The following is a 23,027-nucleotide window of genomic DNA, read 5'->3' as shown; positions in this document are numbered from 1 at the left end:
TCGTGTTGGTGAAAGGAACCCATCGAATTTCTGCTGCTTCATGGAGGGGAGGAAAAGGTAACCAAGGCAAAGCCTGTTCCGCATTATCAGTTCCTCTGATTGGTTTATTTTCACACTGTCTCTTGATCTTTTTCCTATATAAATTCAGTACATTTGAAATGGATGCCATAAAGCGTGTAATACTTAATCTTGGGCAGAGTAGAAAATGGCCAATAATATTTATGCATTGAGTTGAAATATCAACTATTCATCTTCATTGATCTTCTGTACCTATTGCTTCTCAAGTAAGGTCTAGAAAAAGAGGTTGTGTACTTATATCAAATAATTTGACACAAAACTATGGGGCAACTCATTTTTTTTTTGCACACTAAATACAGTCTCAGGGCAGGTGAGGACAGCACCATGGTAAGCTGTTAGCGAGAGAGGGCTACAGCTTCTGCCCATCTTTTGTAAACCTCATCCTTACAGATTTTTGAAACCTTTCTAACTGGAAAGACACCTGGAAAATAATTTTTAAATGTGAGACACTGGAATAGACTTTAATGGCTCTGTTTAACATCATTGAAGTAAGTGATAACTTTCCACTCCATGAAACTGGTTTTCCATGAGCTCTTTTATTCATTATTCTTTCGATCCCCTAGTCCTTACCCATGACATATGGGGTTCTGTGACATTTATTTACTAAATCTCAGTAGCCATATTTTTTTCATAGGACCTAAGTAGTGCCAGGAATTGTCACATTCTTTTCAGAGGATTTAACAATAAAAAAATGGTCAGAAATATGTAGGACTTTGACAGATGTCCCATGGATTAAGCAAGATGACCGCAGATACACCCTAGAGGAATGTAGTCACACAGATGTGTGCCTGGCATGCATCGCTGGGTGGCAGCCTTCTGCTTTCTTGCAACCTTCTGAGAACCTTCTCAAGTTTATGAGATATGCAGTCCCTAAGGACATTCATTGAGCCTGCAAAATAACATGTTCTATATAAGATCAAGTCATCAATTATTGAGTGCAAAAGTGTATGAACATAAAGCAGAAATAAAGAATAGTCTTAGCATGACAATGGATGGGAAAGTGAAGTTTCCTCCAAGTCTCTTAAGTTTTTGAAGAAACGCTGACATTATGAAAATCATGATGAGGAAGTAAACAGGTAATGAGCCTCGCCAGAATCACCTCAGCAAATATACATGGTTCTTCATCTCATTGACATTGCAGCCTGCTGATAGATACAGAGAAGACAGACCACGGCACACAAAGATGGGTGTTTAGATCAGAGGAGTATGAAAAGGCAGTTAACCCAGAGTTGGGGGTCAGCAAAGGCAACCTTGGGCAAATGGCTTCTGGGCTGAGGTCTGGCTGCTGAGGATGTAACCAGGCAGAAAAGGAATAGGGAAGAAGCTTCTGGGCAAAGGGAAGGCATGTGAAAGCTTTGTTTTCATGAATTAATTGAATCACTGCTGATTCCTTAACTCAAACTTTAACCATTTCTTATCTCAATAATTCTGTGCCACACTAGTTTTCCTGATAAGTAATTACATACAAAATATTGCATATGTCATATATGTGTCTGTATATACTGAAGAAATATATGAGTATATCTAGAGTATACCTTATACCTATTATATGTTTCCCTGCTAAACATATAGATGACAGGTAGGTAGGTAGGTAGGTAGGTAGATAAATAGATATAGAGATATAAATCTTGAACACCTATTCTGTGCCATAATATGCTTCCTGCCCACTACCTTTATAAGTATTCCATGCTTTATTATCATACACCTAATCATCACAACAAAAATAAAATGTAAATATTCTCATCCCATTGTCACAGGTAAGCAAAATGTGTTTGAGGAAGGTCAAGCGTATTGTCCAAGTCAGATCACTAATAATTGCAGCCTAGGCTTGCTCTAAACCCATACTCTCCAGTGCCCCCCACATCAGAGCCGCACAGCTTGTGCATCGGTATCTGGGGCCACAGGAGAGGGAGGCAAAATGATCCATTAGCGCTTAAATAAGTCTCAGTGCCCCTAAGCCACACACCTCTAAGCACCTGCCGTCTATGCAAGCATGGCACTCGTATGAGTATTTTCCTCAAGCATCAGGACAGAAGAGTCAAGAAATCCTGATTATCAACAACTACTTATTCTTCAGCTGCGACCTGTGCTCTCCGTGGGTCTCTAGTTTGCTCATCCCTTTTCCAGGCGAAGCACGTCAAGTAAATACTTAGCATAGAGTCAGTACTAACTACCTCATAATATGGCTTTTATTTTTGAGTACGTAAAAATGTGTCAAGCAGTTCCAAAGTGCCCTTTGCATAATTTATGTCATTTAATCTAATGGAAACCTGGGGAGGTAGGCATTACCATCCCATTTCACCGATGAAGAAACAGAGGCTCAAAGACATTAAGATACCTGCTCATATTCCAGCTGCCGTGTAATAGGGGAGAGTGGGATTTTAACCAGTGCCCTCTGCATTGTCCTAAGTTATTAATACAGCGATGACAATAATATGCCAAGGATAAAAAGGGCAGTGAAGCTCTGAAAGAGGCATCATAGGCAGTGGGTATGAGCATGTCATCTGTTGCACATTAGCCGGGGCAAACCCCACGTAGGACACTCACAAAGGACAGCCTTAAACGGGTGACCCTGTCTTTGTATCCTCAGTCTCCTATTCCCTGAAGTGGGGGGAAGTACTGAGTTCATATAGCTAATCCCTTAGCATGGTGCCTGCACCCACATATTAGAGCAGGTGTTATTATTGTTATCTTCTCAACTTTTTGATAATTCATCCTTACGACCAGGTCCAGGTAAGGTCCCACTGCATCCATAACAGCTTTCCAGAGCGTTCTTTTCCAGCCCAGCACTCGCCCTAGCAGAAGGGCCTCTCCGCTCTGGGTTCCCAGACTGTCCAGTGTGTGCGGCTCCTTGAGAGTCTCTCGTGGGCTTCCTGGTGCTGTGGCCACATGAATTGTTATTCTTTTCTCTATTTCTTCTTTGAGGACAGATTCGTTTAACTTAGGTGTCAAAGTGTGCTGGAATGAACTTGAACGAGCGTTAACTATAACACTGTCCCTCACATGCATGTGGTATTCCTGTTAGGTCGCAGTGTTGACATCTGTGTTTTAGGAGGAAAATAGCCTGGAGGTGTCCCTTCTCAAAGCCATAGTGGTAGTTTCACATTGACAGCATTGACTGAATTGAATGATCTACTGTTACATATAGCTACAGGAAAGTATTGTCTAGAAACTGAAACAGCACTGGAGAGAGTGGTACTTGATAATCTAATTCTGGAGCTTATCTCTGACCTCTCTTTAATGCCCCAGTGAAAACTTAGTTATGAAGGTACCACTGATCGCATGGTATGTCTCTCAGGACTGTAACTCGAGGTGGCCTCTGTCCATGCGGACACCTTGTCCACTTCATGGTCACACCTACCATCGGAGCCACACCAGTGCCTGTCGAGGATAACACAGACCTAGTAGTTCCTCTTTCAGGTGTATTTTATATTAACCAATTATTCAACTTTTTAACATTATTTCTAGGTCAAATCAAAAGCGCTGAGGGAGGCTTTACAGACAATGGAGCGACCTCATACAGTGGAGCTCTGTGTAACCCGGAGCGGCCTTTAAAGACATGGAGTCCATTAATACCATGCGCCCCCTTATTATTAGACTTTTCTATTTCCTCTTATCAACCAAAACGTGTCCTGGTGTCCTTTCCTCCCAGCACACACACTCTGTAAAAGAGCAGAGAAAATACATTTATTTATCTAGAAGTCAACGTGCATTTATTTTTTTCAGAGCTTCTTGAGTGAGAGAATGTCCCTGCAGATGAAAGCCTTTCAAAGCACTGCATGGGAAAGCTTTCCGCTTCTGTCATTCCATAACTCTCTGAATTCAGTCGCCTAAAATTAGTTACTTGCCCTGATTTCTCCAGCGAGGGCCTGTTTTGATCTGGGCCCAGACTTCCCTTAACTCCAGCCAAGCTTTGCTGTAATCCCTTTGCCAGGTAGGGCAGAAAGTCCTCTCCCTACAGACTCTCATCGCTCAAATGGACGGAAGACCCAGGGATACAGAGTAACACGTGACCTTCTCCCCCAGTCGCTTGCGGTGTGTCCTGCACCCTTGATATCCTCCCAGCTCCTCTTCCTCTCTCATAAGTGGTTCCATAGCCCTGCTACTTTGCTTTAGTAAAGTGACGTTTGCACAGAATCAGGGCGCTGGCAGATCCGCTTTTAACAGCAAGCTCATAAAAGACATTGCTTTCTGTATTTCCTTCCAAAAATTGTATACCTTTGAATGCAACTAATTAAAAAAAAAATCAGTCAAGGACTGGTATTGGAAGCCCTCCAGAAAGTGAGCTCATTATTATGCATCGTTGTGAATTGTAAGGTCACTCAGTTTCACAAGGCTTTTCAGATGATGAGGTAGCGGAGTCAACTTTTGGTGTCACATCCTGTGCAGGTTCTGGCTGGCCGTGGAGGACCTGAAGAAAAGGCCTATTCGAGAAGTCCCCTCCCGCGTTCAGGAGATATGGCAAGAGTTCCTGGCTCCAGGAGCCCCCAGTGCCATTAACTTGGACTCTAAGAGCTACGACAAAACCACCCAGAACGTGAAGGAGCCTGGACGGTACACGTTCGAAGATGCTCAGGTTGGTGCAGGGGTGGGGGCACCTCAGTTTATGTCGCAGATGTGCTCCCGAGAAGTTGGCGGTTGAGATACTTTTGTTTCATTTTATTATAATTGGCCGTGATGCCGAATAGCCCAGATTAGGTCACTGTATGTAAAATAACTCTTCATCGATCTAGAAGGGAACAGAGATGCTTTAGAGTGGCCTGTTTTTAAAAGCCTGGTGATGTCTTGGACATGTGTATGGTTTTATATGCACAGTTTCTGAAAGGGAGTATTGGAAATCTTTGAAAACTTTTACTTCCTTTTCTCTTTTCTTTGTCACCCAATGTGTGAGCAAGCATTTGTCCCAAGTGGCCCAACCTCGGGAACCTCTAGTTGACATCTTTAAGGTGTCATCAGTGTGAAGATACCAGGATTCTGACATCCCTTAGTTATTCATGATTAAAACAGTCAGAGCTAAACTGAATTAGCTTAATGTTATGTCAAACTCAAACCAGTGTTGCCACTAATGATAAAAATGGCATACTAGATTCAGGCACTTACTACTTTTTCAAGTTCATTTTGGGGTCTGCAAAAAGAAATAAAAGGAAATTGATATTAAGACAATAACTTCTGAAGACCAGTGTTTAGTGTTTTTTTTTAAATCATACTGGACATAAATGTCTCCTTAAGAACAATTTGAACATCATTTCCTAATAATGTGTTGAAACTGGCTTTTAATCAGAACATGCCTACTTTATAATTTCTTAAACCATTTTTGGAAAAGGATATTAACTCTAGAAAGTACATTCTATTTTAAATAACAGTGTTACTGAAATAAAATACAGAAGATGAAGAATGAGATGCACAAATGTCCTTCCTTAATTTTACTCTCAGTAGAAACTACATTTCTCCTTGGTCCTGGCTGGTGTGGCTCAGTAGACTGAGTGCCAGTCTGAGAACCAAAGGGTTGCAGGTTCAATTCCCAGTCAAGGCACATGCCTGGATTGCAAGCCAGGTCCCCTGTAGGGTGCGTGCAAGAGGCAACCACACATTGATATTTCTCTCCCTCTCTTTCTCCCTTTCCCTCTGTAAAAATAAATAAAATCTAAAAAAAAAAGAAAAGAAAATACATTTCTACTTGGCTTCGGTTTAAGGAAATGAGCCGCTCTGTATAAAAGGGACCCAGATTAAAACAGCTACCCAAACACCCATCCTCCCTGTCTGTGCTGTGGTCTTCTAAGTGGAAATAATTAAAGTCTAAGTAATTAAAGTGACGTCTACAGAGACACGCAACCAAGAGCAGAATAAAAATTCTGGCCTTGCATCTTTCTCTGTTCATTAGTTTTTATTTCAGTTCAAGATAAAATTCCGAACATTTTTCTAGAACCAACAATGTGTAAAATGTTTGAGATGACCTTCCTGAAGTCTGAAAAGGAACATTTATTTATCTGTGTCATTTAAAGATATTTTGCTTAATGGGTCTTCAGTGTGGAAAGGCATGGTTCTCTACAGGACGCATTAGCAGCAAACACTAGACTTCTCCTTGAATTAAGCACAGATGTTTAACTCCAGTTTTTCTGTGGGTTTTTAAACCCCATCTTCAAAAGGGTAATAGGAATTCTTTGTCCTTGTTTGAGAAGAGGCACAATGTAATGGTTAAGAAAGCAGGTTCCAGAACCAGATGCCTGGGTTCTAGTCTGGACTCTTCCTCAGTACTCCACTTCCCCATGCCTGCTTCTTCATCCTTAAAGTAGATTTTTAAAAAGATTTTATTTCTTTATCTTTAGAGAGGAAGGGAAGGAGAGAGGGAGAGAAGTATCAGTGTGTGGTTGCCTCTCCTGCGTCCCCTGCTGAGAACTGTCCTGCAACCCAGGCACGTGCCTTGACTGAGAATCAAACCGTGATTGTTTGGGTCGCAGGCCCGAGCTCAATCCACTGAGCCACACCAGCCAGACCTTAAAGTGGATTTGATAATGGCCACCAACCTCATTGAGGCTGTGTGAGGATTACATTAATTAGCATCAGCAAGCATTTAGGAGGGTATATTCAGGCACAGCCCCATACTCTGATAAACACTTGTCATTTCTTTCAGTCCTACAACTTTGTATTATACCTTAGAAAAGTAAGGCTGAGAGAGATATGAATAAACTGGTTACATTTGCACTTCGTAACTGCTAGACCTTGAGCAAGATAGTATCTGAATTCTAAAATGCTCAACTCCAAAAGGACGTAATTTCACTCTTATGATACTTGAACAACAATTTAAAAAAATAAATAAAAAAACAAACTGATACAGTTTGAAATGTGCCCTACTCCTGGAGAGGAGCCTTAGACTAATTAGTTGAGGCTTAATCCTGAGTGCTTTGAAGTGGATTCTGAATAATTACAAGTTTTTCCTGGTGTGTTTGAGACTAGGGAAACCAATTCATTTCTAAAACCACATATTCTTTCCAAGTCACAAGAGACGGGGACATCCAGATACACTCAAAGGGTTCGGAACTCTGCGTGTAACCGCCGTTTCACTAGACTGGAAAGACCAGGGAGTCTCTACACTGTCTTGAGCTGCAATAGGCCACAGCACAGTCTCCCAAAATGGAGCAGTAACACTGAATTGGGTCGATACATTTTTTATCCACTTCTCTGCCATTACTCATCGTTAAAGCAGAATGTTATAAGCTGATTAGAATTAAATTATTAAATATTTATTGAACTCAGCACTGAATGAGTAAAAAGAGCATACGAATGGGGAAATAGAGCCAACAAGTATTACAGTATTTATTCTTTTCCTTGTGCTCTGGCCCAATGTGGATGTGGGTGACAATTTTCCATATTATTTGCACTAAGAAATGATTCATCCGAACAGTCCACTCTCTAAATACATCTGATGCCATAGGTTTCTAGGCTGGCTTCACATCATTCACTCTGGGCCTGGAGTCATTTTGAGGGAGAAATTGATTTACTGGTATATTCTGTAATAATCTCTATAAATCAGCAACTTGATTTGGACCTACTTTATGACATTCCATTAACTAAATTCCATTTTTTTAAAGGACTGGATGTGATTAACATTCTTTGTAGTTCCTCCACCAGTTTTAAAACTGACTCATGAGTAAAATAACGAATTTGAGAATCTGCAAGTTCTCTGAACATAAGGGTTTCTCCACAGCATTTTTATTATTATTTCTAGCTGCCTCCAGATTTGCTTTGGAACCAAGTGTTGTATTCTTATCACCGTGTATGATTTTTCCTGGGAAAAAATCAAATGAACAAGTACCTTAACTATTATTTCTTTTTAGGAGCACATATACAAATTGATGAAAAGCGATTCATACCCACGTTTTATAAGATCCAGTGCCTATCAGGAGCTTCTACAGGCAAAGAAAAAGGTACTGGTTCTTTGTGACCTTTTCAACTCTGGTCCTCAGTTGTAATTATTTGGAGTAATTACCTCCACTGGGCCCAGGGTGTTGGACAAGTGGTAAGTGAACGCACCCCAAAACCCTCCCCCAGACCTTTGCATTTTTAAGAGCCATTTAAGTTATTTTTGTCTCTGTTTGCTTATTTTCTGTTTTGTTTGTTTCTGTAGATGTTCTTGCTTTATAATGTTTTCTAGAAGCAGTTTCTGTGTTTCACGTTAGTCTAATGTATGCCTAGTTGTAGGAAATCAAAAATCACAATACAGGAAAAGGACAAATGGCATTGGTAATAAACTTGAACAGGGTCTTTTTGTTCAGTGAAGTAGAATATGTATTTTCACCACATACTCTATAACTAAAAATGTCATTTTTTTGATGACAGCTGTCCAAATACAGTAATGTTTGCTTCTAAGTATCTTCCATGTGGTATTTAAGCTGAATCACTTGACATCCCCACAGTGAATTTTACACACCTAATTTGGTAGTCACACACGTTTTTGGAAGAGTTGCAGCGGCCTCAGCGTTCAGTCAATGTCTATAATCAAAGTTCCTATGTCCCTAGCACCCTACATCATCCACAGAACGGAGTGTGGGAAATCTGGGAAAAAGCATCGACATCACTCACTTCTTTTTTTTAATCTGTACTCCAATGTCTATTGCATTATTATCACAATACCCAAGGTACAGACACCCGAGTGAGCACTGACGGATGAACAGCTAAGGAATATTTACACACACACATGAATACGTGGGAATCTTATTCAGCTGAGAAAGGGCAGAAGAAAATTCTGCCATCTGCAAGGACACAGATGAACTTCGAGGGCCTTATGCTAAGGGAAACAAGCCAGACAGACAGAGAGAAACACTGAATGGAACCACTTCTATGTAGAATCTAAAAAAAACAAAGCTGAGCACAGAACCAGAGTAGAAAAGTGGTTGCCAGGGCCGTGGGGTGGGGAACACGGACAGAGAGGCTGAAAAGAGGCGCCCACTCTCCGGTCTATGATACAGACAGGTCTGAGGACCTGGTGGATGACGTGAGGACTGTGGTTGATGATATTCTCTGTTGTATAACTGAGTTTTGCTAAGAGAGTAGAACTTGTGTGGTTATATTTAAATAGGTAAATACTTGAGATGGTGAAAATGCCAGCTTTATTAAGGTATAACAGACAAATAAAATTAACATTATTTCAAGTGTACAACGTGATGATTTCATATATGTACACAATGTGAAAGGATTCCTACCATCGTTATTTTTAATATTAAAAGAGTTCATAGCTTCTTGAAATTCTGAAATGAAATTGCAGTTCTGTGTGATTCATGATCACCATTTAGACTAATGGACTTTTTCAAAGTCCAGAGCCTTTACAACTGGAGAGATATATTCCATATTCAGGCTGTCCCGGACAGCCAACACTAGCCGCATGGGGTTGTTCAAATTAAAATTAAAGTCGATTAAGATTACATAGAATTCTAGCCAAATATTAAGTGCTCAGTGATAACAGCTAAAGGCTGCTGAAGTATTGGACAGCATACATGAAATTTCCATTCTCTCAGAAATTGCTGCTGGATAGCGATGCTTTATAAAGGGAACACTGTCATCAATAGCAGTCTGGTCCCGATAGAAAATTATTAGGGATGCCACCAGATTTCCAAATATTTAGACTTTGCAAATGTCAGCGTAAAAACTTCCCATATCGACTGCATTTTGATGTAGTTTAATTTTGCGTGAAATCACACCATCGTGTTTGCAAGAAGAAGAATTTGGGGGTTTGAAATAAAATCCTTAGGAAAAAGAGACCTTCCTTGGCAGCTCTCCTACTCCTATCTCCTCGGGCCCTCTGATTTAGGGCGTGAATTGGCGTTGCATCATTTCATCTTCCTGTCTTTTTCTGCTCCGTTTTCCTTGCTTTCTTTTTGTGTGTGTTTATACCCCTATTTCCCTTTGCCCCTCCCCACCCCCCACACGTAAGTCGGAACGCTCAATGGATCGCAGAACATCTTTTGAGAAATTTGCACAGAATGTGGTAAGTCTTCTTTTTGGAGGAATTACAAATCCTTACATCCAGTTAAGAAGTTCCCCCACTTTCTAACCCCACTGCCCACCTTGAGTCCTTTGAGATAGCACCCAACGTATTGCCTTTATTCAAATTCAGAACGTTCCTACTGAGCCTACTGGCTCAGCCCTTTCTAGAGTAGATAGAGATGTCATACATGGAATACTACATGTATGAAGCTAAGGTTTGGAAAGAAGTTTATATATAGAAAATGAAGAAATAATTACTTTTTATCCGTTTATTTGTACTCACTCTAGCCCTTTCTTTATTAAAGATAGTGCATGCTTTTCTTGCCCTCGGCTCTTCCTAAAGCTTAAAAGATGGAGAATAGTCAAGGGTGTCTGCTTCCTACTTCTTCAGGGACCAAATGACCCAGTTAGCAGTTTAAAGCCAAAGATTTGGTATGAATGGTGGTCGGTGATGAGATTTGCCAAAGACCCACTACCATGTGCCTCTTATTCTTTATTTTTCAGGAAACTGTTGAAAATCATTGCCTAAATCACTCAGGAGATTAGTAGTTTTTATACCACTGTTTTCTGAGTATCTTGCCATGTGTTTCGGTGATATATTTGTGTGTGGGATTCTTTCTGATTTTATTTTCTTTGTATTGTACCAGTGCCTTTGGAACTTTCTGCCATTGTGTAAACGCAAACTAAAGCCTTCAACACATTTATTTTTATAGGGCAGAAACATCCCTATTTTCCCATGCCATAAAAACTGTACACCAACAATGAGGGCCAGCACTAACCTGTTATGAAAAGAGGTAGAACAATCTTGGTTTCTACTCCAGTTTGTCTGCATCGTCTATTGAGTCATGTGGTTTAGCTCCATGCCGCTGCTGTGTGTACGTGTGTGTGTGTGTCGTGGCTTTTGCTCTGATGGCTAGTTAAGTGGAGTTGTGTGTATTGGCATGTAAGCCCATTGGATTCAACAAAGATGCGGTTTTTGTTTTCAGTTTCCTTCAAGGGTTTTTGTGGTGGGGAATGCTAATCAGTTCTATTCATGAACTGCCCGTTGCGGCCATTAACAGAGTATTTGAGTGACGAAAAAGCAGTATGTACTTTGAACATTCTCTGTGATTACATTGCAAATTAAAGGGCTGGAAATTGAAGGACTCTGGGAATTAATTGTGTGCTAAACTTGACAAAAGTTCGGCTGGCTCTATGGGAATCTATGACCTGTGATGTAAAATTTTCCTAAAGATACCTTGTGAGTCACCACGGGAAGAGGATGTGAAAGAAATGCTTCAAGATTTTGGTGGAGAAAGTCACACAGTGCTTGGTGTATTGTTTCAGAATTGTTCCAAATTCATCTTTTTCTAATGTAATGCTGACAGAATGTTGTTCTTGATACTACAATGGAAGTTTCTGTGGTGTAATTAAAAACAATAATGCAATTTAAGGATGATGGAAAGGGGAAGCAAAATGGTTGCTTTTCCTCCAATGCCATCCCTGATTCTGACCAACTTCCCCGGTTCTTAAAATAGCACTATGTTGGTTTATTTGGTTTGACTTCTTTAAGATTCCACATATAAGTAAAATCATGTGGTATTTGTGCATCTCTGTTCAACTTTATTTAGCATAATACTTCCTAGGTTCAACCATGTAAACGACAAGGTTTCATTATTTTTATTGCTGAATAATATTTTATTATAAATTGTATTATATAATGTAAATACTATATATTGTGTGTGTATATATATATATATATATATATCCTCCACTTCTTTATCTATTCATCTACCAATGGACCTAGACTGCTGCCATGTCTTGGCTATTGTGAATATTGCTGCAACAAGCATAGGGGTGCAAATATGTTTTCAAATTAGTGTTTTCATTTTTGGTGCATGGGGGATGGGTGGAAAAGAAGAGGGGGAATAAGAGGTACAAACTTATAGTTATAAAATAAGTAGGTTGCTGGGACATAATTTACAGCACAGGGAATATAGCCCATGAGACCATAATAACTTTGTATAGTGACAGATGGTTACTCGATCCTTGTGGTTATTGTATTGTAAGGTGTATAAATGCAGAATGACTAAGTTGTGTGCCTAAAACATTATACTATTTCATGGCAACTATACTTTTTAAAAAATAGTACCACACTGTCACATACTGCAGAGTTTAAGAAAAGATGAATAAGAAATAAGGGGAAGAGCCCTGGCTGGTATAGCTCAGTGGATTGAGCATGGGCCTGTGAAGGAAAGGGTCGCTGGTTCGATTCCCAGTCAGGGCACATGCCTGGGTTGCAGGCCAGGTCCCCAGTAGGGGACACACGAGAGGCAACCACACATTGATGTTTCTCTCCCACTCTTTCTCCTTCCCCTCCCCTCTCACATCTACATCTTCAATCAAAATTTGTACAAGTGCCAACTATATTCCCAATGTGTGCTTTGTCTTGGGAACATGTAGAGGTGTAGACCTTAATTGCTGGGGCACCTGATAATATAAACAAATTGCTATGCTGTACAATAGAATGATAAACTACTCCTACTTGGTCTGCTTTTTATTACTGTCTATTTGCAGAAGTTTGTTTACCTGCTCCAGCCTAAAAATAGCATCACAAGAGTTTCACACAGGAGTTACTTGCTTTGCTGGACAGATCTTCTCAATACCCTTCAAACTTCTTTTTTTTTAGTGTTTACTTAAATGTTTTTAAATATATTTTATTGATTATGCTATTACAGTTGTCCCATTTCCCCCTCTTCATTCCCCTCCACCCTGCACACCCCTCCCATCCACATTTCCCCCCTTTAGTTCATGTCCATGAGTCGTACATATAAGTTCTTTGGCTTCTACATTTCCCATACTATTCTTACTCTCCCCCTGTCTATTTTCTTTTTTTTTTAATTTATTTATTTTTTTAAAATTGATTATGCTGTTACAGTTGTTCTATTCCCCCCTTCATTCCCCTCCACCCTGCCCCCCCAACCCCACCATTACCCCCCTTTAGTTTATGTACATGTGTCTCAAGTCCTTTAGGTTCTATATTTCCCATGCTATTCTTGCCCCCCCCCATCTATTTTCTATCTACTGTCTATGCTACTTGTTTTCTGTACCTTCTCCCCCCATCTCCTCCTCCCACTCCCCTGTTGCTAACCCTCCTTGAGATCTTCATTTCTATGTTTCCACTCCTGATCTAGCTGTCCTTTTAGTTTGCTTTTGTTTTAGGTGTGGTTGTTAATAACTGTGAGTTTGTTGTCCTTTCACTGTTCATGTTTCTTTAACTTCTTTTTCTTAGATAAGTCCCTTTAACATTTCATATAATAAGGGCTTGGTGATGATGAAATCCTTGAATTTGGTCTTATCTGAGAAGCACCTTATCTGTCCTTCCATTCTAAATGAAAGTTTTGCTGGATAGAGCAATCTTGGTTGTAGGTCTTTAGATTTCATGACTTGGAATATTTCTTTCCAGCCCCTCTTGCCTGTAAGGTCTCTTTTGAGAAATCTGCTGACAGTCTGATGGGGACTCCTTTGTAGGTGACTGTCCCCTTAGCTCTTGCTGCTTCTAGGATTCTCTCCTTCATTTTAATTTTGGCTAATGTAATTATGATATGCCTTGGTGTGTTTCTTCTTGAGTCCAACTTTTTTGGTACTCTCTGGGCTTCTTGGATTTCTTGGAAGTCTATTTCCTTTGCCAGATTAGGGAAATTTTCTTTTATTATTTGTTCAAATAGTTTTTCCACTGGTGGTTGTGTCTTTCCCCTATAATTCGGATATTGGAGCGTTTAAAGATGTCCTGGAGGTTCCTAAGACTCTCCTCATTTCTCTGAATTCTTGCTCCTTGACTCTTTTCTGTTTGGCCATTATTTGGTTTCTTCTGGTCCACTGCATTGATTTGAGTCCCAGTTTCCTTTTCATCTCTATGGGTTTCCTGTGGAATTCCATTCATTTCCCTTAATTTAGCCTTCATATGTTTCTCTAATTTGTGGCTATAATCAACCAGATCTGTGAGGAAGCTGATGACCAGTGTTTTAAACTGTGCATCTGAGAGTTTTGCTATTTCTTCGTCGCTTAGATTTATCTGTGGGGCTTTGAGGTCTTCCTGCAACATTTTTGGTCTGTTCTGGCCCTTTAAGTGGGAGAAGCGGCGCCTTGGATTCCCAGGTCGCTGGGTTGTGACGCTGTATGTGGGGGCGTGGTCAGAGCGGGGAAATGGCGGCGCCCTCTATCGCCTTGGCCGCCGTCTATCGCCGCCGGGGCCGGTCCAACCGCCCACTCCCTCGCTCGCGCGCAATTAGGCAACTGCAGTCAACACGCTGCACCGCCTCCCCACTGTCTCCTCTGCAGTCGCTCACCCGGTAGGTTGCTCGGTCGCTCACTAGGTCCAATCCTGGGTTTGGAACCCGTGCGTCTGGATTCGCGAGTCTGGATTCCGCGCCCGGTCCGACCGAGCCCTCCTTTGTAACTCCTCACCAGACGCCGGTTTCGCCCCTTACCGGTCGGGCTGAAGAATTTGTTGTTAGCGGACTTCCAAAAAGTTCAGTTTTCCGTGTTCTGGTTGTGTTTTCTGATGCTAGTATTTAGTTGTCCCTAAACTTGGTTGTGTGAGGAGGCACGGCACATCCACCTAAACCTCCATCTTGGCGGAAGTCCCCCTGTCTATTTTCTACCTACCGTCTATGCTACTTATTCTCTGTACCTTCTCCCCACCCCTTCTCCTTCTCCCACTCCCCTGTTGGTAACCCTCCATGTGATCTCTATTTCTGTGATTCTGTTCCTGTTCTAGTTGTTTGCTTTTCTTTTCATTTTAGGTATGGTTGTTAATAATTGTGAGTTTGCTGTCATTTTACCGTTCATATTTTTAATTTTCTCTTCTTAGATAAATCCCTTTAACATTTCATAGAATAAGGACTTGGTGATGATGAACTCCTTTAACTCGACCTTATCTGAAAAGCACTTTATCTGCCCTTCCATTCTAAATGAAAGCTTTGCAGGATGGAGCATTCTTAGATGTAGGTCCTTGCCTTTCATGACTTGGAATACTTCTTTCCAGCATTTTCTTGCCTGTAAGGTCTCTTTTGAGAAATCAGCTGACAGTCTTATGGGCACTCCTTTGTAGGTAACTATCTCATTTTGTCTTGCTGCTTTTAAGATTCTCTTCTTATCTTTATTCTTGGGTAATGTAATTATGATGTGCCTCAGTGTGTTCCTCCTTGGGTCCAACTTTTTGGGGACTCTCTGAGCTTCCTGGACTTCCTGGAACTCTATTTTCTTTGCCAGCTTGGCGAAGTTCTCCTTCATTATTTGCTCAAGTAAGTTTTCCACTTGTTGCTCTTCCTCTTCTCCGTTTTGTACCCCTATAATTCAGATGTTGGACTGTTTAAAGATGTCCTGGATGTTCTTAAGCCTCTCCTCATTTTTTTTTGAATTCTTGTTTCTTCATTCTTTTCTGGTTGGATGTCTCTTCCTTCTGCTCCAAATGGCTGATTTGAGTCTCAGTTTTCTTCCCATCACTATTGATTGGTTCCCTGTGTACTTTCCTTTATTTCACTTAGCATATCCTTCATTTTTTCATCTAATTTGTGACCAAATTTAACCAGTTCTGTGAGCATCCTGATTACCAGTGTTTTGAACTGTGCATCTGATAGGTGGGCTACCACTTCGTCAGTTAGTTGTATTTTTTCTGAAGCTTTGATCTGTTCTTTCATTTGGGCCATTTTTTTTTTATCTTGATGCGCCTGTTACATATGAGGGGTGGAGCCTTAGGTGCTCACCAGGGCAGGGCAACCCAGTCGCTGGGTTGTAACACTGTATGTGGGGGCGGGGTCAGAGAGGGAGCAATGGCGCTTGCTCTGTTCTCTGCCAGATTTCAGTCACTTTCCCCACTTCTCACAAGCAAACTAGGCCCTTCTGGTGCTGATTCCCAGGTGGGTGGGCGTGTGTACTTTCTAGGACCCTGTGGGTCTCTTCAACGAACTCTCCGGTGAGGCTGGGAGTTTCTGCCACTGCCTCAACCCCCACAGGTGTTTTCAGTCAGTGGTTTGAGGTTTTATGTCCCTGTGCTGGGGCCCTGAGTTGAGCGGTCTGTCCCACTCTCCACTTGTTGCTCCCCGTTTATTTGCGTGTGAATGTGGGACCACCCAGTCTGCATTCCTCTCCTGGTCTACACACTGCTGCCTTGCTGCAAGTCCTCTCTGCCCGTCTCTGCCCCTCCCACAGGTTTGGATGAATTGTGTCTTCTTTAACTCCTTGGTTGTTGGACTTCCATACAGTTTGATTTTCTGTCGGTTCTGGTTGTTTTTTGTTTTTAAATTGCTGTTGTCCTTTTGGTTGTGTGAGAAGGTAGAGTGTGTCTACTTATGCCTCCATCTTGGTCGAAAGTCCCCTTGGAACTTCTGTTAGTTGCTGATAGTAATGAACCCTTGGTTACTTTAGGAAATAGTTATAATGAACGGCTAACAGTTGCATATCGTTTTACAGTGTTCCAAGGACACTCGTTCCTTTTTGTTTGTTTTGGTGTTTTTGTGTCATTTACATACTCAGCAGCCCTGGCAGGTGTTTGGCTCAGCACCACCACCCCTTACCCAGGGGCAAATACATGAATAATGAGATAAGGTCACTTCACCGACATCACAGTGTTAGAACTGAGATGGGAAGCAGTTTTTTTCTCATTTTAAATCCATTTCTCTGTAGGTGACTCATTTTCTTTTCATTATGCCCAACACTGGAGGGATGAGAATAACACATTTTTGTTACACCTTCACCTTGGCTTGTTATCTCAAGAAATCTCTCTTCCTGTGATTTACTGTTTTTAAAACTTTCCTTGTCGTCAGAGAAGTCTCTAAAGATCTTTCCAGGGTGGCTCTGTCCTCTCATGCCTTCACATGTTATTCTTCTTTACTTGATTTCATTCTCTCTTGACAAAGTTCATACGCTTTACTGATTAAAATAGTTGTTTTCTTGCTCCATCACCATCATCAAATCTGACATCAATTTTCTAGCCATTAAATTATAATAGCATCTGTCTGCCCACATAAACCTTAAGAGAGAACAGATATGAAATAAGCATAAAAACAGGCCTGAGGGTGTATCAATCACACCTTCAATCAAAATCCATAAATTGAGCACCAAGTCTCTTACCCCCTCTTCTTAGCTGGTGGGAAGTAAAAACTGAATCAGCCTGGCTCTGGGCTAGAACAGTGGAAATGAGAATTCAAGAGTGATCATGTTGAACTCACAGGAACTCACCTAACTGAACCTCTTTTGGGGGGAAAAATGTACCCAATCTCAGCAAAGACAACTCTCTACAGAGCCTTCCAAAGGGTCTGCAGGCCACCTCTGTGCTGGCATCCTTACGCTGGCGCGTGGGCCTGTAAGGTAAGCTCTGGAGACTGCAGCGAGTTCCCCAGAGAAGCTATGGAAGCTTTGCAAAAGAATTTCAACGAAAGGCCTGGGCCGGTTCTGAAATCAGTGGATCTTCCGGGGACAGATCTGTACTTTAAACTGTCCCTCATCAGTATACATATTGTTTAGAGCACATGGAAATATAAATCTTTTTAACTTTGGAGCGTTAAAAGTGAAAAGGAAACAATGCTAAGTTCTTTTAGAATTTCTTTTTTTTTGGTTAACTCTTCAATTCTTTAAGCTCATTACAGAGTTGCTGACTAGTACAGTTTATACAGATTTCATAGAATCAGCAAAATGTGGGAAAAAGAGTGCAGGCCTGCAAGCTCAAAGGGTTAATATTTAGGATGGAAACCTAGCTCCATGCTTTTTCCCCATATAAATTTTTTAAAAATCAGTTAATCTGCTGACCCTGGTTCCTTCATCTGCAGTCCCTCTACCCAGAAATAGCTCCTGTTAGCACTTTGCACAAATGTATGTCAATATTGAAGGAAGGAGGTTGTACTGTAATTATGCTTTGGAAATATGCTTTATTTACTTAAGTTACATTGTAACTATCTTCCATACCATGTCATATTCTTCTACGTCACTTTAACATTGACTCCATAAAATTCCTCTGAATGGATACACCTGGAATACATTTCTTCAATCCTCTGTTGGTGGATATTTACTTATTTATTTATTGCCATGATAGTTCTAAATATTGACCTTTTCTTATATTTATAAACCCTTGAATTGCTTGTTTACATGGAATGCAAAGTTATAAAAGGCATCTACCTGTTTTTCTCTCTTTACTTTTTTCTCTAACCCAACAGAGGGGAAAAATAACTTCTTGTAGAAGGAATCAGAAATCAGAAGAAATCAGACTTTGTGTTTCTGATTTCCAAAATCACTTTATTAATGTTACAGATTAATAACAGGCTTCCTTTACCCATTGGTCTTCATTCTGTGGAGAATGGCAGTCGCTGTCACTGTGTCCTTATGCAGTCTTACCCAGCCTGCCTTTGCTCTCTTGTCCCTTGATATCATTTTCTTCCACAATGAAATAGAGACAAACCTTAGAGTAATCCAAAAGGTCATTTTCTAGATTGTATTTATACCAGCTGCAGTATAGTCAGACCTCCATGGAATTAGTGAGATCCTTGATTTACATACACATCACTCCTAATGAAGCAAATCATTGCTTCACATAAGCATCCATCATCATCTGCAAGCAGGTCAGGAACGGGGAAAAGGAAGGTTTTGATTTTGTGTCTGCACAATTTAGGGAGGACTCTGTGCATATTCTTTTCTGGTTGAGAGCTGCAGATTTTATTACTTGAGATTACAGGTATATTCATATAGGTAAACTATATAATTTGTAGACTTGTCATTGGGTTTCCTTACCACAGATATTGCCAGAAAACACAGAAAGTGAGTCTGGACAAGGATGAACTGCTTTCTCCTCTTCCTTCTCTCATGGACCTGTAACTCATCTCATTTATCATTTTGTTGTTGACGTATATGGGTACCCATCTTGTTTTACTGAAACTGAAGCCGCTTGTGGTGATAACTTGCCTGAGAAAGCAATTTTATGGTCCCTGCAGTGTGCTGTGAATTGGTTGTTATGAAGTGTATCAGACGATGTGGCCTATTTAGTTTAGACAATATATCTTCATTTTCCCCTAGCACCATCCTTAGGTCTTAAATTGCCATTCAAGTTCTACAAGCTACAGATTGAGTAGTGGTTTTTGGTCAGAGAGCATCCAGTACAACCCAGGGGGTTTTAAGGAATGTTTGGAGATTGCTGATGAGACATCTCCCAGTGGGAAACTTCCCCTTCACTGCTACTATGCCAGAGGCGGAAGTTTCAATAGCATTTCCCAAACTACTGGTTCTGCCAACCCAAGGCCTTGGGTTTCTGCCATTGGCTATGAGACCCTAGCTTCCTGTGTGTAGCTGGAATCCATCCTGGGGGCTCTGTGTAACAAGTTTATAACTGAAGAGTTCCCCTGTGTCCAAGAACTACTGGATTCTTTGGTCCAGCAAAACAAAAACAGTTGTTGAGCATCTACTCTGGGTCAGGCACTTTGCTCCTTACTGAGAATACGTAGATCATGAGATACAGCCACTACTCTTAGGAAGCTTACAGTTTATGAGAGGATAGATATGAACAGAAATAACTAATTTGGGGATGTCACTGGCATGCACACCGACGTTAGTTCATTCTTCTCATGAACATTACTATCTCGTGTAAATCATAAAGGTGTTTCTTAAAGCATCAGAGTAAGCAAGAAAAGAGTTAAGACCTAAGTAAGAGACCTGCCCTGAAGGAGAGAAAGAATAAAGGTAGAGTCAGAGCCCTGGCCACTGTAGCCCAGTTGCTTGGAGCATAATCCCATGAACCAAAAGGTCACAGGTTCGAGTCCCAGTCAGGGCATATCCCTGGGTTGCAAGTTCAGTCCCCAGTAGAGGCCCAGGCATTAGGCAACCAATTGATGTTTCTCTTTCACATTGATATCTCTCTCCCTCCCCCTCTCTCTCCCTCTCTCCCCCCACCTCTTTCTCTCCCAAACCTTCCCTGAAATCAATAAGCATCTTCTTTTTTTATTTTTAAATATATTTTCTTAAGTATGCCATTACAGTTGTCCCATTCCCCCTTCATTCCCCTCCACCCTGCACACCCCTCCCCCAACATTCCCCCCCCTTAGTTTATGACCAAGTGTCTCAAGTTCTTTAGATTCTATATTTCCCATACTATTCTTGCCCTCCCCCCTATCTATTTTCTACCTACCATCTATGCTACTTATTTTCTGTACCTTCTCCCCCCTTCTCCTTCTCCCTCTCCCTCTCCCACTCCCCTGTTGCTAACCCTCCATGTGATCTTCATTTCTATGGTTCTGCTCCTGACCTAGCTGTCCTCTTAGTTTGCTTTTGTTTTAGGTGTGGTTGTTAATAACTGTGAGTTTGCATCTTCTGCTCTCACTTGCTGAAAACTAAGCACACTCACTAGTGAAATTAGCAAAAGGGCCCTTGTGAGTTTCCGCCGTACAGAGAAAGTTTGATTCTTTTCATTTTTAATCATTTCTTAAACATATTGTTCTTTTTCCAAAATGTGGTCATGTGTGATAATTTGATGATTTTTCTCCCAACACCACCTCACCCCTTCATTAAACTCAGAGCCCCATCAGGTCATGAATCAGCACTATTGCTTTGACTAATTTATTACTAAAATATTATATTTCTTTTAAAAATCTCCTGATTTTCTCTTAGCATTTTAACCTCTGAGAGGTACAAATTCCATTCAGTCCGTGGACTATCGATTTTGTATTAGCACATACACAATAAGAGATGAAACAAACACAAATGGACAGCCTGCTTTCTGATCAGAATTTGTATACGTCTTACCTCGCTAGAGTACTTAACAGAGACAGCTTTAGCTGCCGAGATCCCCCTCCCAAATGAACATGCATTCTAGGTATTAACACAATATGTGGAATCACAATTCATGGGATATTTCTGGGCTTGGGGTTGGAGGAAATCAAGTAGGAAAAGCCCAGGGAGATGCCTCAAGTGTTAAGGAAGGAGCTAAGCGATTTTTATCTTTAGATGTATAATTGGTGCCTTTATCTCCATGACTCTACAGGATAAGGGACAGAATCAATATCAGTCTTGAGTTTCCACCAATCACACCGTCAAAAATGCATTTCATTTAACTAAATCACACCCTAGGCATATCTAAATATTTATAAAAGCATCACTAATTCCAGCAATTGAACAAGAACGCATTCCCATGGCTATCCTTCAGAGCAGCCTACTAGTTTTGTTGTAACATGTTTATTAGCAGCAGCTAGCCCAAGTGTTGTATTATTGCTCAGCCTCAATGGAATGTTTATGGACTTGTTTTATGAGTTGCTACTCTGTGCTGTGAACCCATCAGTCTGTTTACAGGGGGAGGCAGTTGGGGGGGGGAAGAGGGAGGATCATTTTGTTTGACATGTTGGTGGGAGGGAAGTTGGTCATGACGTTTGAACTAAGATGTACCGAAAGGGTTTCATGTTCACCCTTGCACAAAAATAAGCTGTACTAAGTAGATATTACTTACAAGTAGGTTTTTCAGTCATCATCCTGGTTTTTACTCTTGTTTATATTTTTCCTCAGGGGAAATCCCTCACGTCAAAGAGATTAACAAGTCTTGTTCAGTCTTACTAAAAGGATCGTCCCGTAGCATGGAAGCAGACTGAGTCGTTGCATAACTTTGTAGCTCTGTGTTGTCACCTGGAACAGAGGACCTTAGAACAAGATGTCGCATGAGCAAAGGACCTGAATTGTTCTTCCTCTGTGTGCCGTAAGGCATCACCATCTGCAAGGGACTCTGCCATCTCAATGCCTCCATTTCCAAATGTGGTCTGCTTACTTCCTCCTGGTACTAAGCTGGATCTGTGTTTTTTCCTTTTTATCAAGTTCAAGTGAAGTAAACCTTTTACTTTCCCGCCCCCTCACTTTCTCTCTCTTTCTCTTAAAGCTTCTGCTAAATACACAGCTCACTGAAAATTCAGTCAGTGACAAACTGGAAGAATTGTGAAAGGAAAAAAAAAAAGCATATATATACATATGGCTTCACATTTGCCAATCAGTCAATTAGCACAGGAAGTTTGACTTCACCGGTGTATTCACAGTCATAAACAAGCTCATATCTTTGTCCGCTGTCTGTACTTTCTCAGTTAATATTTCTTGCATTTATTTTTATACCGTATTTAAATAAGAAACACCTTTTACTCCAAATGGATTAAAGTTGATTCCCTCTCTGTAAATTTGTGTATGTTTATATTGTTGTTTTACCTTTCATTAAAAGATGCCAAATCTCGTTGCTCTTGGAACTTTTGACTTTTGTCATGACTGAAAAAGAAAAGGGTCAGAGAGCATCAACAAATGTAGAGTTGCAGTTTGAACTACTGTCCTGGGCTGGGGAGGATGGAGGGTGGGAGGTGGGTGTGGGTGGGGTGCGGGGAAATGGAGACAACGGTATTCGAACAATAAAAATTAAATTAAATTAAAGAAAAACAACAACTCTCACCCTGGAGGTTTAGTTCAGGGTTTCAAGACAAACTTGGCTGGTACAACAACCAGGAACAGATCGAAAGTGTCCCATTTTCGGGCTCACCCAGGCCCCGGTGCATCCTTTTTCTCTTAGGGGGATAAAAAAAACCACCATGAATCGGCCTTCCACATTTTCAGAACAATCTACAGATTCTTCAGTCTTATTATGAATATGCATCTCTATGTTTTGCTAGTGAATATTCTATTAGAATTAGGTTTTAGTGTGATTTCCCAACTCAAGAGCAGATTTTTTAAAGTATAATTAAAAGTCCCTTAGGCCGGCGGCTATTAACTCTTTGATGGTAACAAATCCCTTTGAGAACTCGATGGTACTGACTGCCGTTTAGTGATTACTTCCCAAGGGCCTGCCACTGTATTAGGGTCTTCAAGTGCCCATCGAATCCTTACATCTAATCCTCACAGCCACCCCTGTAGGAGCATTTCTGTCATTTTGAAAATATTGAGGCGGAGAGAAGGTACGGGGTTCTTACCTTCACCCAGCCAAGGGGGGA

At 40.9% G+C, this 23,027-nt stretch overlaps 1 protein-coding gene across 3 annotated transcripts in view; it reads left to right on the top strand.

The window, feature by feature from the left end:
- RGS7 (regulator of G protein signaling 7) overlaps positions 1-22,255 on the top strand; it is a 305,346-nt gene extending 283,091 nt beyond the window's left edge. For 2 of the 3 annotated variants that reach the window (XM_053667351.1, XM_053667352.1), the window contains exons 15-17: positions 4,468-4,654; positions 7,914-8,003; positions 21,577-22,255. In XM_053667351.1, coding sequence (XP_053523326.1) covers positions 4,468-4,654; positions 7,914-8,003; positions 21,577-21,627 — 328 coding nt within the window. In that variant the 3' untranslated portion in view covers positions 21,628-22,255. Of the gene's footprint in view, positions 1-4,467; positions 4,655-7,913; positions 8,004-10,006; positions 10,061-10,772; positions 10,854-21,576 lie in introns of all 3 variants that reach the window. The other variant, XM_053667353.1, reaches the window with a different exon arrangement.
- The last annotated feature ends 772 nt before the right edge of the window (positions 22,256-23,027 follow it).

Source organism: Artibeus jamaicensis, unplaced genomic scaffold (assembly GCF_021234435.1).
Source record: "Artibeus jamaicensis isolate MK-2021 breed Jamaican fruit bat unplaced genomic scaffold, CSHL_Jam_final contig_467, whole genome shotgun sequence".
Taxonomy (NCBI): domain Eukaryota; kingdom Metazoa; phylum Chordata; class Mammalia; order Chiroptera; family Phyllostomidae; genus Artibeus; species Artibeus jamaicensis.
Note: the sequence above shows the minus strand (reverse complement) of the source record. Positions and strands in the feature narration are given on the sequence as shown.